Source organism: Varanus komodoensis, unplaced genomic scaffold, assembly GCF_004798865.1.
Source record: "Varanus komodoensis strain SLA01 unplaced genomic scaffold, ASM479886v1 scaffold52, whole genome shotgun sequence".
Classification (NCBI taxonomy): Eukaryota; Metazoa; Chordata; class Lepidosauria; order Squamata; family Varanidae; genus Varanus; species Varanus komodoensis.
The window spans coordinates 46,235-61,477 of NW_025336114.1; the positions used below are offsets into that span (position 1 = coordinate 46,235).

At 42.3% G+C, this 15,243-nt stretch overlaps 1 protein-coding gene across 4 annotated transcripts in view; it reads left to right on the top strand.

The window, feature by feature from the left end:
* The window catches only part of DLGAP4 (DLG associated protein 4), a 129,243-nt gene that overhangs the window by 30,714 nt on the left and 83,286 nt on the right, over positions 1-15,243 (top strand). For 2 of the 4 annotated variants that reach the window (XM_044447541.1, XM_044447540.1), the window contains exons 3-5: positions 1,213-1,327; positions 9,717-9,767; positions 11,494-11,737. In XM_044447541.1, coding sequence (XP_044303476.1) covers positions 1,213-1,327; positions 9,717-9,767; positions 11,494-11,737 — 410 coding nt within the window. Of the gene's footprint in view, positions 1-1,212; positions 1,328-9,716; positions 9,768-11,493; positions 11,741-15,243 lie in introns of all 4 variants that reach the window. The other 2 variants (XM_044447539.1, XM_044447542.1) reach the window with 2 other exon arrangements.

Genomic DNA, 15,243 nt, shown 5'->3' on the forward strand with positions numbered 1-15,243 from the left:
AGGTGATTGATTGTGAACCATCAAAAAAAGAGGAAGCAGCTTTGCATATAATTTACCAAAGCTAACACTAGCTAACACATATGTATAGGTGCACATTTAGAAATGATTATAATAATTTGAATAGAAGCACAGTACATCTCAGCATTAGTGTGGAAAACAGTGACCACCAGGTGATATCTGTTTAGTCTGCTGTCAAGGTGCTGTCTGTAGCTGGGCCCTGTTCTTCTTTCTTATGGTTCATTAAGTTGAAACTTGTGAGCTTGAGTGGACTTCGGGGGATGGTGGAGGACAGGAAAGCTGGAATGTTGTCCATGGGGTCACGATGGGTCGGACACGACTTCACGACTAACAACAACAAAGTTTAAACTGGACTCAGACTTGACAACCCTTCAAATGGAGCCTGCCTTCAACCAGAGGACAGTTTTGTGGCCATTCTTCCCTGCTCCCTTCCAAGCAGGCCAGGAAAAAGGCATTGTCTTAAAGCTGACTGGTTAGGCTGGATTTGTAGTACAAGACAAAGAGTACTGCAGAAGTTCATAGCAAAAGAAGCAAGCAAAGTTTGAATACTGGCCATTAGGGAAATGTGGCTTCATGGCATGCAGTTGATTCCGAAATGAATGCCTCTCCTCCCTGCCAAACCAAACAGAGCTGGAGCTTCCTGCTACCGGCCAATCCCTTGAAGCATCTGATGCTCCTCAACTGGTCTGCCCTCTTAACCTGATGCCATATCCTCAGATTAGTCAGGTTAGGCCTGCCCCCTCCTTATTTATTTATTTATTTATTTATTTATTTATTTATTTATAACATTTCTATGCCGCCCCATTCGCCGAAGCCTCGGGGTGGCTCACAACATAAAATTAAAATATAATACATTCAAACTATAAAACAAATTAACAATATAAAATAAGTCGCCCTGGCCAATATTAGCATGCTCATCAAACTTTCCTTGCAATTTAAAGCTGTCTGAGTGACTGCCTGATTTACCTCTGGGACCACAGACCTGGGCATTTCGGCTGTGAACTCTGACCTCTCCTCTTCCTCAAAGTTGGAGCCTGCCTCCTCAAACGCTGAGCGCTCTTTTATAGGAGGAGTGGGACCAGCCTCTATAGACAGTCTGTTGTAAACTCCACTCACCAGGACACCTGAGTACTGGTTATTTCTCTCTTCTTGTGATGCGATGTTCACCTCATACTCTCTCTCCTCATCCTACAGGAGTCTGGACCGCCTTGATTCTGTCGAAATCCTTCTGCCTCCAAAATTCCCAAGCTGGGAGGAAGAATATAACCAGATCACAGACAACCTGAATGAGTCCAGTTGCATCAATGAGGTGAGAGCCAGCAACAGCTGCCCACAGCCCTAGCTTCATGTGGTGGGAGTGGGTATGTGCCTGGAGGGTTGGACTATTCCCTCCAAAACTAAAGAGAGCTTCTTAAAAAGAGCCCCACCCAACCCGGAGCCCTCCAAATGGTTTGTACTACCATTCTCATGGTGACTGAACATTGGCCTCAATTGCTGGGGTTAACGGGAATCGTAGTCCAGAATATCTGCAGTTGGATCCAGGATCTGTCTTCCTCAGGAGGAACGGATCTTCCATGAGAGGAAAGTCACTCCTCAAAAAAGTTCCCTCTGTCCAATATTTGGGGATCCCCCTGTAACCACAGTCCACCCCATTCAGCAGGGTCTCCTGCCTCTATGTAGCACCTTCAGGGGCCTGGAGGATCTGGTGTGAGAGGGAGGGTCATAGAAGTCCCCTTCTGCCAGCACAGTCAATCCAGCATAAAAGTGGATCGAACTCCTGGGAGGACTTGGTTGGGAAAGTCTATTTTTATTTTGTTTCACAGAACAAAAATTGGCTTTTGTGTTCTCCAACATTTGAAATCCACATGTGAAAGCTACCTTGCTTAGAGTGTGGATCTCTTCAGTTTCCTGCCATGCACTAATAAGGTACTTACTTGAGCAAAGATAGCCAAGAAAGACTCAAAGGTCTTCTGTGCATTATCTGTGAAAATGCTGCAAGAAATTACTATGGAGAGATCTGTGAAAGGGCATTAACTTCCAATGCATATAGCTAGTGCCTATTAATATTCATCTTTTTATGCATCTTAGATACTCTCATGAACCACCACTAGCCTTGTAAGTCACATCACCTGGATGCAACCCATCATTACAGCACTTGGATATAGTGAACTGCAGGTTATTTGTCAGGAACAAAGGCAATAAATGGTTTTTATGTTGCTGAGCTTTTTAAAAAAACATCCCACAGTGCTCCTGTTTCTCTGCACACTGTTCCTAAAATACTGCACAAAATAAGTTTTTGTAGTAATTGTCACTGCATTCAGTGTAATCATCTACTGTTATGAAGCACAACATGAAAACAATGGGAATCTTAGGAACACAAGTAGAACCTGCAAAAAAGTGTTGCGCTGTTGAGTGTTGCTGTTCAAGGAGTCAACCATGCAGTCAGACCTTTTTCCAAGATATCCCATTCCATTCCCCTTCATTCCCCCTCCCCATAAATACTGAATGTTCTGTGTCTGTTGGGCTTAGGCAGTCCTTGCTGAGCTCCTTTTGGGTCCCCCGTCCTCTTAGGATTGGTGGGAGTTTGTAACCTTACACACCTGGAGGGCACCAGGAAGGAGGTGTCTAGTATATTGGATGATAATAAGAACACCACTGGCTTAGAACAAAGTTCATCTAGTCCAGCATCTAGTGTCTCAATAATGGGCAACCAGCGGCCTTCAGAAACTCCATGACTAGGGCTTAAATTGCGAATGTTGCTAATAGCCATGGATACACTTGCCTTCAGGAATTTGTCTCATCTCATTTTAAAACAGTCTAAGTCAGTAGACATCAGGCCAAATAGGGGCAGCAAATTCCATGAATCAAGTTTGTGTCACATGAAGAAGAGCTATCATTTGTCTATCCCATATCTACAGTCAATCAGTTTCATTGGGTAACCTTGAATTTGGTTGGCAGTAAAGGGAGAAAAATCGCTCTGAAAAATTGCCCTGTACCCTCTTGTTCCACACCATGCATAGTTTATGAAACTGTTCCAGACTTCCCCAACCCGGTACCTTCCAGGTGTGTTGGACTGCCACTCTCGGCATCCACCAACCAGTCTTCTAGATGCTGAGATTTGTAATTTAACACATCTGGACAGCACCAAATGGGGGAAAGCTTGGTCACCTTTTTGAGCACATGTCCTCCAAAAATGTCACAGTTGCAAATATCGCAAACAGAGATTTCCTAATTCCTAAGCATTAGTCATTCTGAAAGATATTGACCAAGACTTCCTGCCACCTTTCTGCATGGGTAGCCCTCCAAACATCCAGCATGCTAGTTCATGTCTGCAAATTTATAACCTGATGATGTGCAGACAAATATTCAAACTGACCTAGACTTCTGTGTGTATTTGAAGCAATATGGAAGTTGTATCTCCAGTCTTGTTTAAAATAATTCATTTACATATATTAGTCCAACTAATGAATAAATAAAGTCTACTCATCATGCTGCTTTAATCAACTGACAAATATGCATATTTGAACCAGCAAATGCTGACTGTGTGAAGAATACACTATTGTAACCCCACATTTTTCCAATGCATGGACTGATCTTGCAACTATAAGAAGTTTTGCTACATCAATTCATGTAGCTATGATTTTTAGCTACTTATCTGCCCCTTTTCTTCAGAGACTCTTTGTCTAGGCCCTCAAAGGGGTCTACCATGACATGTTGTCAGCATCGTTAATGTTCCTTCCAGCTTGCTGTAACTGTTAACGTTGCCCCTGAACCATCTGATGCAGAGTTAGAAAGAATAATGGTTATAGCAGTTATTCTTCTATCCCAGCAATGGATGATTTGTGACACTACAGCTGTTTTGGCCTACAGCTCTCATCAACCTTAGCAAGCATAGCCAATGGTAAGGGATGTCAAGAGTTGGAAGCAAAAACATTGGAGGGCCATGTTACACACCCTGTGCTATGCCATCCTTCTCCAGGCGGATGTCCTTCAGAGTTATAGGGAGTGTAACTCCAATTGGTTATGCCAGCTGAGGATGATGGGAATTGTAGTATAAAACTTTTCGAAGGCTTCAGCTTGGGGAAGGCAGTACTGTCCTGTAGTTGTTCTCAAATAGTCGTTGACATTGGTCAGAGATTGTGATGTGGTGATTACAATGCACAAATATGTGTTGAAAACATGACTACTCAAAAAAAGAGGGAAAAATAAAAGCAGAATTTGCAAAGCAGATTAAGCCAGGTGGTGGTGACTGGCTCTCTCTCAGTTGGTTCAGAACTTTCACAAGATCTGTGACAACTTTGAAATCCTCCTTGAAAAATGTCACCTTCTGCTTTATCATCACATGCTAAATAAACACATTCACAGGGCAATAGTTATTAATGCATGGAACTGGTAGATCAGTACTTACTTGGCTCTGCTTGGGATGTAGTGGATGATGGACAGCAAGATAAGGTCTTCTGGTAAGATTCAAATAGGGGGGCAATTTTTCCACTGTGTGTTGTTTTCCTATAACCTCCATTTGTCTGTTCTTGACTTGACTTTTTTGTGCTTTCTGTAAAAATGCCTCTTGAAGCTTTTTGAGATCCTCAGGAAAGAGGCTGTGTCATGTTTGTCCAGAGAGAAGCCATTTTTGTCAGTATCCTGGATCATACAGATCAAGCACATCAACCTCATTTCACCCATGAATCACTTTATTTGGTCCTTTAAAATGAATCGCTACATTATGCTTCTGTGGTTCAGGTTGTGAGAAGTCTTGTCAATGGCTTGCTCCTCAAAGCAAGCCATGGTCCCATGATTGCCATTCCTTAAGGGATCTCAACTGAGGCTTCACCCAGACCCAAAGATTAATGAGCACTCTCCCACAGATGGCCTAATCCGTTCTACTAGATTCCAGAATCCAGCATTCACTTAGGCTGAGCATCTAAGGCCAGCCCACACAATTTTGCTGTCTGAGGTAAAGGATAAGATGGTACTGCCACCACCCACATCATCCCACATTCAGAAACTGATGTACTGACTTGTTGGATTGGACAGCTGCCAACCTGCACCTGAGGGCAGCAGGATGGTTTAGGGGATGCAGGAGAGGCTAAGCACACAGCTGTGTCCTCCAGCAGAAGGAGATGACTGGGATGCTCAAAAGAACAGCCTGGGAGCTCTCTCTGCCTACCTGCAGCATCTGCTGCCTGAAATGGTTGCCTTGGTCTAATGACAGGGCTGAGTTGCATCAGCACCCAGTGCCCATGGGCAGCTGCTAGGGTTCCAGTGGCATAGCAGTGTCACCAGTATGGAGACTTGTCCCCCGGGACAGTGGGCTATGAAAGCTGCTATTTTAATTTCCCACCAGGCATTTTGGGAAATCAAAATGGCAGCTCCTGCCTCTTCCACCCCCACGTAGGCCTGCAGGGTCAACCAATAGAAGAGAGACAAAGAACAGAAGGGAGAACACCAGAAGGCCTTTGCCAAGAGTCCCCTCAAACCTGCCAGCTCTGCATTCACATGTTTAAGAATGTTTTTGTTTGTTCATTCTAAATTTACCATTATTATTGAAAGATCGTCCTAGGCCATATAATGATTTTAAATAACATTGATACATCACTGAGTCAGGACCTCAAATTGCTGCTTCTCCCTTTGTTAAAACTGTGAGTTATATACTATTTATTAGGAAAAATGAGGCGGGCAGGTTTTCTTATAAAGAAGTGACATTCTACTGAATCTCATTATTGTACTAATGAACACCCACCAGCTTGTCAAAAAAGCAGAGGGTGAGGGGGAGCCATTACTAAGAATTCCAAATGATAAAATCCAGATTTTCTAGACATAAAAAATAGATACATTTAATAGGCAATGAGCATCTTCAAAATAGAAGAGTCAAGCTTGGTCATTTTAAATAAGCAGATACTTACATTGTTTGAGAATGACAAATACTAATTTTAGAATGTGTAATGAGTATCCAGCACCTATCCATTCTTTTCCAACTGCATTCAGGCTACACTTTCTTTATCATCATTCATTTCTATGCCACCCAAAGGCTCTCTGGGCAGTGTACAATAATTTATGTGGAACAATAAAATAGAATACAAAATACAATTAAGCAGCATCAGATTTCAATACAAAACTAAAGCAGAATTGTACACAAGAGAAAGGTATATACAACCCTTAGACTCAATATTGTGTCTTGCAGTGTGTTCAGTCTATATGCTGATCTGTTGTGCCTTTCATCAAAAAACTGACCAAGTTAATCAAAACCAGCTTGAACTGATTTATCACCAACTTCAGGGCTAAGTTTACTGCATTGACATAAGAGCATTCTGCATTGCTGAACTGGGCCTTCCATTGCCCCATGGGAAAATCCTACCATATATACACAACCATATGCATAGATCACCTTTCATTTGTGGACTATTTTATCTCCCATGCAAGCATTTGGAAACAATTTTACAGTATGAGTGGGCTGATATTGCAGTTTTTCCACTGAAAAGATCATAGAACAATCGTTCCCTCCACTTCCTTATCTAAATAATTGATAAAAATGTTGAAGAGCACTGGGCCAAGGACTAAACCCTGTGGTACCCCGTTTGCTACCTCTCCCCCGTATGAGAGGGTGTCATTAATGATCACTCTTTCAGTCTGATTCTGTGGCCAACTGTGTGTTCACCTGATCATTGTTCCATGTAGCCCACTTTTAACTAGTTTGCTAATCGGGAAAGAAATATGGGGGAAAGAAACGTATATAGTTACTTGAGTTTCTCTTGAGTATATAGTCTGAGTTTATGCCTGCCGCCGCCACCCACTATTGCATAATGTATTGTATAGCGCTTGGTATTATCCATGGTTTCAGGCATCTGCTGGAGGGCTTGGAACTGATCCACATGGATATGGAGGTCCTGCTGTATTCCTGTTAGGTATGAGCCAGGAAACTGTCAGTTGATAGCATAAAAAGTTGTGCAGAGTTGTGTGCATTGCTGCTACTTATTTTCCCAGGCTAAAGATTGAGAGCTTGCACAAAGCAAGCTCCAGCATTCTTGCACAACTGTCTGAGTAGACCTCCTCTGGGAGAGCCCACAAGGGCTAATATCTACTACTACACACACACACACACGGGGGGGGGGGGGCAATAATAACATCTGAGGGCAAGCATACAACTCCAGAGCTACAATATTGTTGGTGGACTCATGCCAAGGGCCCATTCCAACCTACTGCTGGCTCTGAAGATCTTAATGTCTTCATCCTCATCATGTGCTATCAACCAATCACTTGCTGCACTGGCTGGTCATGCCCATGTTAGCAGCATTTTTGCCGTGTCTATGTTTACTGATAACATCTCTGTCTGTAAGATAAATAAAATCATTAGAATGCCTATTGTATCATGATGCTCTGGGGTGGTTGCCCCCAACTTGATACTTTCAAAGTCTGTTGGGCTGCAGTTTGTTTTATTTATTTATTACAAGCGTTTGTACCCATCCTTCCTCACAAGCACTCAGAACAGCTTACATAATAAAATTCCAAAAAACAGTAATAAAACCACAATTATTAAAACATCTAAAATTGAACATTATGAACTAAAAAAGAAAATAGGAAATGTGACAGTGAAAACAAAAAAAATCTTAAAATGTCTAAAACTCTTAATTGTTAAAATGATGGTTAAAAGGGTTCCCATCATCCCCAGCATGCATGTGTTATAATGTAACATACCCAAAGAGTGCCTAGTTGAGGAAGGCTGTTCAAAGAAACTATAGAAAATATAGTTTCTATATTTCTATAGAAACTATAGAAATATAGAAAACTATATTGCTTTAGGAAAACGCAGAAGCTGGATGGAATTACCAGTGAATACATGACTTTAAAACCAACACGTTCAGAGCTTTTCTGATGAAGTCCAATGAACATTGTAAGGAGAGTGAAGTGGTAGTTTGCAGTTCCAGCAGTAGATGGAACTATACCATATAACTACACAAACATTGAGCATATGTGTTGCCAGGAGGCATTTATGGGAAGATCCCTTTTGTCTGTTAACACTTAATGATGGTTGCTGTGGGGAAAATCCTTAGTGAACTAGGTGGAGCAGTTGGGTGGAGATTTTGTACGTTTATTAAGTTCAAGGGAAAGAAAGCCCTGTCTCAAAAAGATAAGTAAATGGGCTATCTCCGGTTTCCTCCAGTCTGAGGGAAACCAAAAGTAAAGGAGACTCAGCAGTCAATCTAATTTATCATTTATATGACAAAAAGGGCATTAAGTGTCTCCAACCTTGCAGTTCTCAAATTTTGAAAGGGCAAACGTTTCTGCTGAACACACCTGTTAACTGTAACCCACCTGAGACTCCAATTCTGTGCTAACTGATTAGGAAAAAAGTCATACTGAATTCAGCTGAACTTTCTTCTGTGTAAATATACATAGCCCAGACTGTAAGCATAACGCTGAATTCTGATCCAAAGTATTTCATTAGATCCTGCTTCACTAGATATACAGGGAAATTCTGTGTAGGTCTGCATGGGTGAAATTAAAATAAAGGAAGGGACAAGATATGATGTGTTGGCAACAGCCACTGTGTTGACCTGTTGACAACCTAGTCTAGAAAGTCCTGTTGAGCATTAAAGGTGTATTTATCCTAATTGAAATTCTGGTAGATTTTTGCCTGTAGCAAGCTCAGATGTATTATTTCCTTGACTAAATCTGACGGAGATAGAAGCTGACAAAACATTCAGTACAAATAATACCTGTACTCTAGCTATCCTGGCAAGAAAGATTAAGAATACTAATCACAAGGTGACTTGATGAGAACTAGCATACTAATGACAAGAAGACTGCGATGCACACACATCCATTCTAAGTGTGGGAATTGTACTCAGGCTGAGTTCTTACTTGAATAAAACAGCCTTCTAGAATAGAAACTCTGAGAGAAGATAGAACTGTAGAACAGCCTTCCTCAACCTGTTGCCTTCTAGAGGTTTTAATGGGCCACTGGTCGTGGAGCTGAAACCAAAATATCTGGCCAATGCAGAGGGACCCTATGTCTTGGACATTACAGTCTGCTCAGTCAGATACATCTGATTCTGCGGAGGAAGTGGTGGACTTGGAAGTTTCAAGGTTACCTGGTAAAGTTTCTCAGAGTGTGAGAGCCAGTCTGCCTGGGAAAGGGGGCAGGACAGTTCAGAGCTGCAGGGGGAGAGGACAGAAACACCCACCGTCTGTCATCTGCAATTCAAAGTGGCTGGCGTGCCTACAAGCAGCTGGAACCACCCTGAGGGTGGAGCCAGAAGCTTTGCCAAAAGGGAGAGAATGAGGGGAAATGCCAAACTCTTTACATGAGCAGAGGCTTCTTCCACTTCTCCGAGATGTTATTTTGATTGCTACTGTGCTGTAACCAGTTAATTTCAATAAAAGAACTGTGCTTCTAAAGTTTTACATCAACAGAAAGGGAGGGAAGTTTACAACAACAGGTTTTGGAATTAGTTTTGTCAAGATGTTAGCTGTACCCAAGGTCTTGAGTATTATTCATTTTGGTTATGTGGCATTTTGTCTGATCGTGCATAGTCAGCTGTCCAACAAGTAGCTGTTGCTCTGCTCTTTAGCGTAGATGCCATGGACAAAACCCATTAAACGTGCCCCTCTGTCGCTCTGTGCCTTCTGTGGGGTGCTTCTGTACTAGCAGCGTGATCCCCACCCCGAGTGCTTTAATCTTCTCCAACTCTTTCTTCCAGATATTTGGACAACCCTCATTTACTCCACAGATATTTACACAAGAAGAGCAGGTACTGTCCATCTGACAATCTTCTACTGCCCCTCATGCACACATATGAAGCTGCACAGGCAGAGTCAGGCCACTGAGCCAGGCTGTTCATGGTTGTCTGTACTGCCTGGCAATGGGTGTCCAGGTCTCAGGGCAGGGTCTTTCTCAGGACTGAACCTGGGACCTGCATGCATAGCTGGTGCTCTTCCTCTGAGCCAGGTCCCCTTCCATACACTTTGCAGTCTTGGACGTCTAGCTGGACGTCTTGCTCCCGCTGGGGGGATCCTCATGCTTCGCTGCTGACTGAGAAGAGGGGAAAGCAACGGGGCAAGTGGAGTGATGCAGCAGTGACACAGGACAGTCCCTGTTCTTATTCCAATGCAAAATGGTAGTCTTGGACATTTTCTGTCACCTTTCAGTGTCGCAGTGAAGCCCAAGCAACCTATTTCTTTGGTGGGGCTTGGTCTGGCTCAAAATCAGTAGACTGGAATTGATGGAGAGAAGGGAAACCATTCTAAAGGCTGTCTCAGCCACATGCCAAGGTCAGAAAGCCAGGAAAGACTGCCTATAGACTGAGGAAGGTTTTTTTTTTTTAAAGGAGCCTTGTATTGTGCTAGTTTAAATATTACTTACTATAAATTGGTTCGCTTTCATTACTACTATTACCATTACTACTATTAATTACTATTACTGTCCATCTCTTATGTATTGGTATCAGACTTTGGCAACAAACACCAGACTTGTCTAGTTATTTCTCACTAATGCAAGACAGGATCACATCCAAATGGACTAACTATAGAACAAATCCTAGGGAGGGAGAGATAAAAAAAATTAGACCTTGCTCAGTGTGCCACATAGTATAATTAAGAAGAAATATTTAGGATTTGATATGGGGCATGGCTGCAGAAGCTCAGGCCAGTGAACTAAATCTGAGAGCATTTTTGCTGAGAAAACAGTATATAGCGACAGACAGACAGACAGACAGATCTGCTGCAGCTGGAATCCCATTTTGGTTCTCTGGACATCACTAGATGGTTTTCCTGGCTTTTGTAGCAAAACAACCCCTCTCCTCCCCCCCCCCCCCCCACACACACAAGCAGAGCTTTTCTGAAATTCAGCTCTTGAGCTGCAAGATATTCAACAGCCCTGATATAGGGTTACAAACATGAGCAGGTTTAGAGGATCAGATCTGGGATTGTAAATGGAAATGTAAGAGATTAGAGCATTACACGGATGATTAGTTTACTCTAAATTTCTTTATTGATGAGCTTTCCCAGGCACTGCAATGTTGTCATTCATGAAAATTCCATGGACCCAACCTTTGAGGATCTCAAATCGCTTTATAGCAGGAGGATGCTAGTCACAGCATCCCTGCTCAGCTTGTGACCCATCAAGTTGAATACAACCCCACAGGAATAAATGGTGACCTGCCAGGTTTGCTGCTGAGTTTGCTGCTGCCTTCTTGGTAATACAAAAGCAAGACTATTGTTATGCAAGGTGCATGGGCTGCAGCTTTCTGGGTCACAGGTTTTCTGCAGCCCCCACTGCAAAGCAAGGAAAATACTGGTTTGTACCAAAAGCCAATCAATTATTTAGGAGAAAAGGCCTTGGCTACTATGTTTCACCTCCTTGCTTATAAATTAATTAATTTACAAACACAGTCAATGTATTGAAACCAAAGGGCAGGCCTTGATATAAATGCAAGAGGACTATTTTCAATAGGAAATTGACCAGCTTTGTTCTTGCAGGCAAGAGAAGAAGAGCTGAATGACCAGTATGAAGGGATGTGTGAATCAGCCTACAGTGAAGCAGAATCAGCAGCTGTGGAAGTCCTGGATCTGCCTCTTCCCAGCTATTTTCGCTCCCGGAGCCACAGCTACCTCCGAGCCATCCAAGCTGGCTGCTCCCAAGATGAGGACACAGTCTCTGTTCGGTCTCTCTCTCCACCCCCAGCCAGCAGCATCAGTGGAAGTCGGACACTTCCCAGCAACAGTAGTAAGTGTGCCTTTGGGGGCTAGTTGGGGTGAGGTAATGAGGCATTGTTTGGAAAGAGCATAATGACCATCATATGCAACAGCAATTTCTAGGTCACTATTGCCACAGTGAGGTACTATGGATTTTCCATAAGTTAAATTGTGTCTAAATGTGTTTTACGTTTTTCTTTTTCGCTAAGTCGTACATTTTGATCTGGTTTCATTTGCTGTACCACTGGAGCCTGTCCTTCTAGCTTACGTTCTTTCTCTAGATCCATACTCCAGAGAACGTAACTCAACTATCTCATAGAGCACGATCTGGCCAGCATTATTTGTGCAGCTGCAGTCCTACTCATTCTTACATGGAGGTGAACTGAACACAGTGATACATACTTATAAGGAACTATATATTAGGGCTGAAGACCTAAACCTATGTATATTTTGATACTTATAATGTATGTGTCAAACATACATTTTGGGTTGGACTCATAACTGGGAAATGGGAAACATTGCAGCAGAGTAGAAAACATTTTGGACCCACAGGAAATCTGGAGATTTGAAAAGTGTTCTGGGTGGCACCACAAATTGGGTGATTAAATGTCAGGGAAATCCTTTCTGGAGTCTCACTTTTCTTGCTCCCTTCCCCCCGCCCTGCCCCACAACCATTATTTTCCATGGGATGTGGAAGCATATGAAGTAATATTTCACCACTGATATTGCACCACTGGGAAAAAGGGGACCCTGCTGAAAATGGATGGAAGGGGAACCCCACCCCTTACCAAGGGCCCTCTTGCCCCAAGAATCCTTGCTGTGCAGAGGGTTTCCCCCACAAGCCGCTTTTCATCCAGGGATCCTTTTTCTCACCTTTATTGATATCTACATCATTTCCTCATCACCAAATCCCACGATATTAGCAGGTCAGACTTATATACTGACCATGCAAAAGCCTGTTTTTGAAGGCTGGTTTGGCATGTATGTGGTGATTTTTAAAATAATACTATAAGTACATGAATGATGTAAAAACATCACTGGAGCAGATTACAACCCATGAATGATAACAGTGATGGAGAAGTTTGGAGGTTCTGCTCACAGAGACAGCATGTGCTTGTGTGTGGGTGGTTGAGTGACCCCTTGTGAAAGAAAGTCAGCACAGCAGTTTCTTCTTCCCCTCCTTTCCTTCTCTGCTGTTTTCCTAGCCACTCTGAAACCTGAAATAGCAGAGAAGGGATGCTGTTCCCTACAAAAGAAGGAAACGGTTCCAATGTATTGCCAAATTGCAGCTATAAGTTACATTACTATTTAGGCATTTGCTGTCAAGATCTAGCCAGCAGGAGTTTTAAATTTCCTCTTTCCCTGTATTTTCCACCATCCAGTGGGAAGTTGTCTGGATAATAATACAGCATTCTTAGACAATTGTATCACCATTTCATAGATGATAATGAAACTTGGTCATGTAGCTAAGCTGTCAGCAACTTGTGTCTTTAAATGTTCAAGAGCCTACTGGCAGAGCACAATGCATTGCCAAGATGTCACACTTTTCTTTCTCCTCTTATGGCAAAATATTCTTGTGTGGGTGGGTCCCTGCAGATGGGGTAGGCCTACACTCACAGCAAGCTAACAGTCCAATCCAGACTTCAGTTTGACTTCTCAGACATCATTAGCACTATTTTTCCACTGACTTATTGGGAACAGAATTTAATCATGATTGCACCAGAGTTTAGTACACAACTGCAATCTTTATGTATTCACTTGCAAGGACTGGAGTAAAAATTCATAAGGATCAAGTTATTAATTGCCTATTTCCTGTTCAGACTCCCCTATAAGCATAATTCTATGTAACCAAAGAGCACTGGTTTTACTTTCTGAACATCCCACAACTTAATTTGGAGAAATCTAATTCTCCTAAATACAGTGTGCTGAACCCTTTCAATACTTTGACAGAATAGCGTCTTGCCTGCAACTCCCAGATGTTCCTGAATAATCAAAGAAGGCAGCTTGGCCTGAAAGGGGTTTTTCCCTGCACATGTAATGCTAAGTTATTACAGTCTTTGTGTGCATCCACCAGAACTTGAATGACTGCATTAAAAGTGTACCGTTTATAATTTGTAATGTGCATTGCAGAGAAAGCAGCTCAGGCTGCAATCAGTGTAGGATTTGTGGCTTTTAGAGATTTATGGATTGTCTTGTGAAAAGTAAATTATACTTGGCAGTGGGATATGTCGACTGTTAAGACACTGTTCATCTCTTCACTTTTGACAGAATGGGAAAAGGATTTAAATTGCTGTTGACTGATAACATCAGCCCCATATGTCCCCAACAGCTAGACAGACTGTCATGACGTGTATTAACTACTGGACCACATTAATGTTCTTGCAGATTGCACTACAAGCACATTTTCGGTTCTTCCCCAGCTACAATGAGATATGAGGACTTTAAAAGAGAGAGAGAAATACAGACAGACAGACAGACAAAGGAAGGGAGGGGAGGGAGGGAGGGGGAGGGGAGGGGAGGGAGGATTTCTAGGTTTCTGAGATAGCACCACTTACCTTCATGAGTTACAAGGCTGGCTGAGAGATTATGGGAGCTGTAGTCCAACACAACTGGGAAGTACTAGGCTAGGAAAGTCTGATTTACCGATAGCTCTCTGAAAGATTTCTAGTAGATAAGCAAGGGATTCCATCTCCCAATAGTTGAACAATGAGGAATAAAACTACAACGGGGGCATGGTCTACTACTGAGGCTGCTTTGTACTCTCTATCATGCTCAGGAAACCCTATCAGTTAAGCAGGAATAAATTGCCCAGTCTGTACTAACAGAGATGTACTACCATTTAGCCTCAAGCTACTATTTGAATGGGTGGGCCTTGGGTTCCTCCTACTAAAAAATATGGCAGGATCATTTTGAATTTTGTTTCTGTTTTATCCTACCCAATGTTGTATCCTCTGCAGATTTAATAAACATGCCTACAAGTCATTAATGCTAATGTTGAAGAGTACAGATCCTAGCAAGAAGCCTTACAGCACCCTAGTTGATATTTCTATCCAATTTGATGAGGAATCATTGATGAGCATTCTTTAAATATGCTTCTCCAGGTGGCAGTGTGTGTGTGTGTGTGTAAACTTCTATACCGCCCAACAGCCAAAGCTCTCTGAGTGGTTTATGGCAGATCTTAAAGAGGACTTTGATATAAAAAATAAAAATTCATAACATTTTGTAAAATACAAAATTTTAAAAGTATACAATTATTTAAACAATGGACAATTAAAACAGTGCTTAACATAGAGTAGACTTGTGAAAAAATGAGACCTGGGTAACCCCATGAACCATTAGGTAACTTTAGGCAACCTTAGCAGAGAAGGCTGTCCTTACCTGCTGCTGAAAGGTTGATAACATTGGCAACAGGTAAGCCTTGGTGGAGAAATCATTCAATAGTCAGTGGGCCACCATCAAGAAATCCTTCCCCTTGTTGCTGCCCTCTGAGTCTTCCTTGGAGGTGGCATTCAGAAGATCTCAAATGCAGATCAT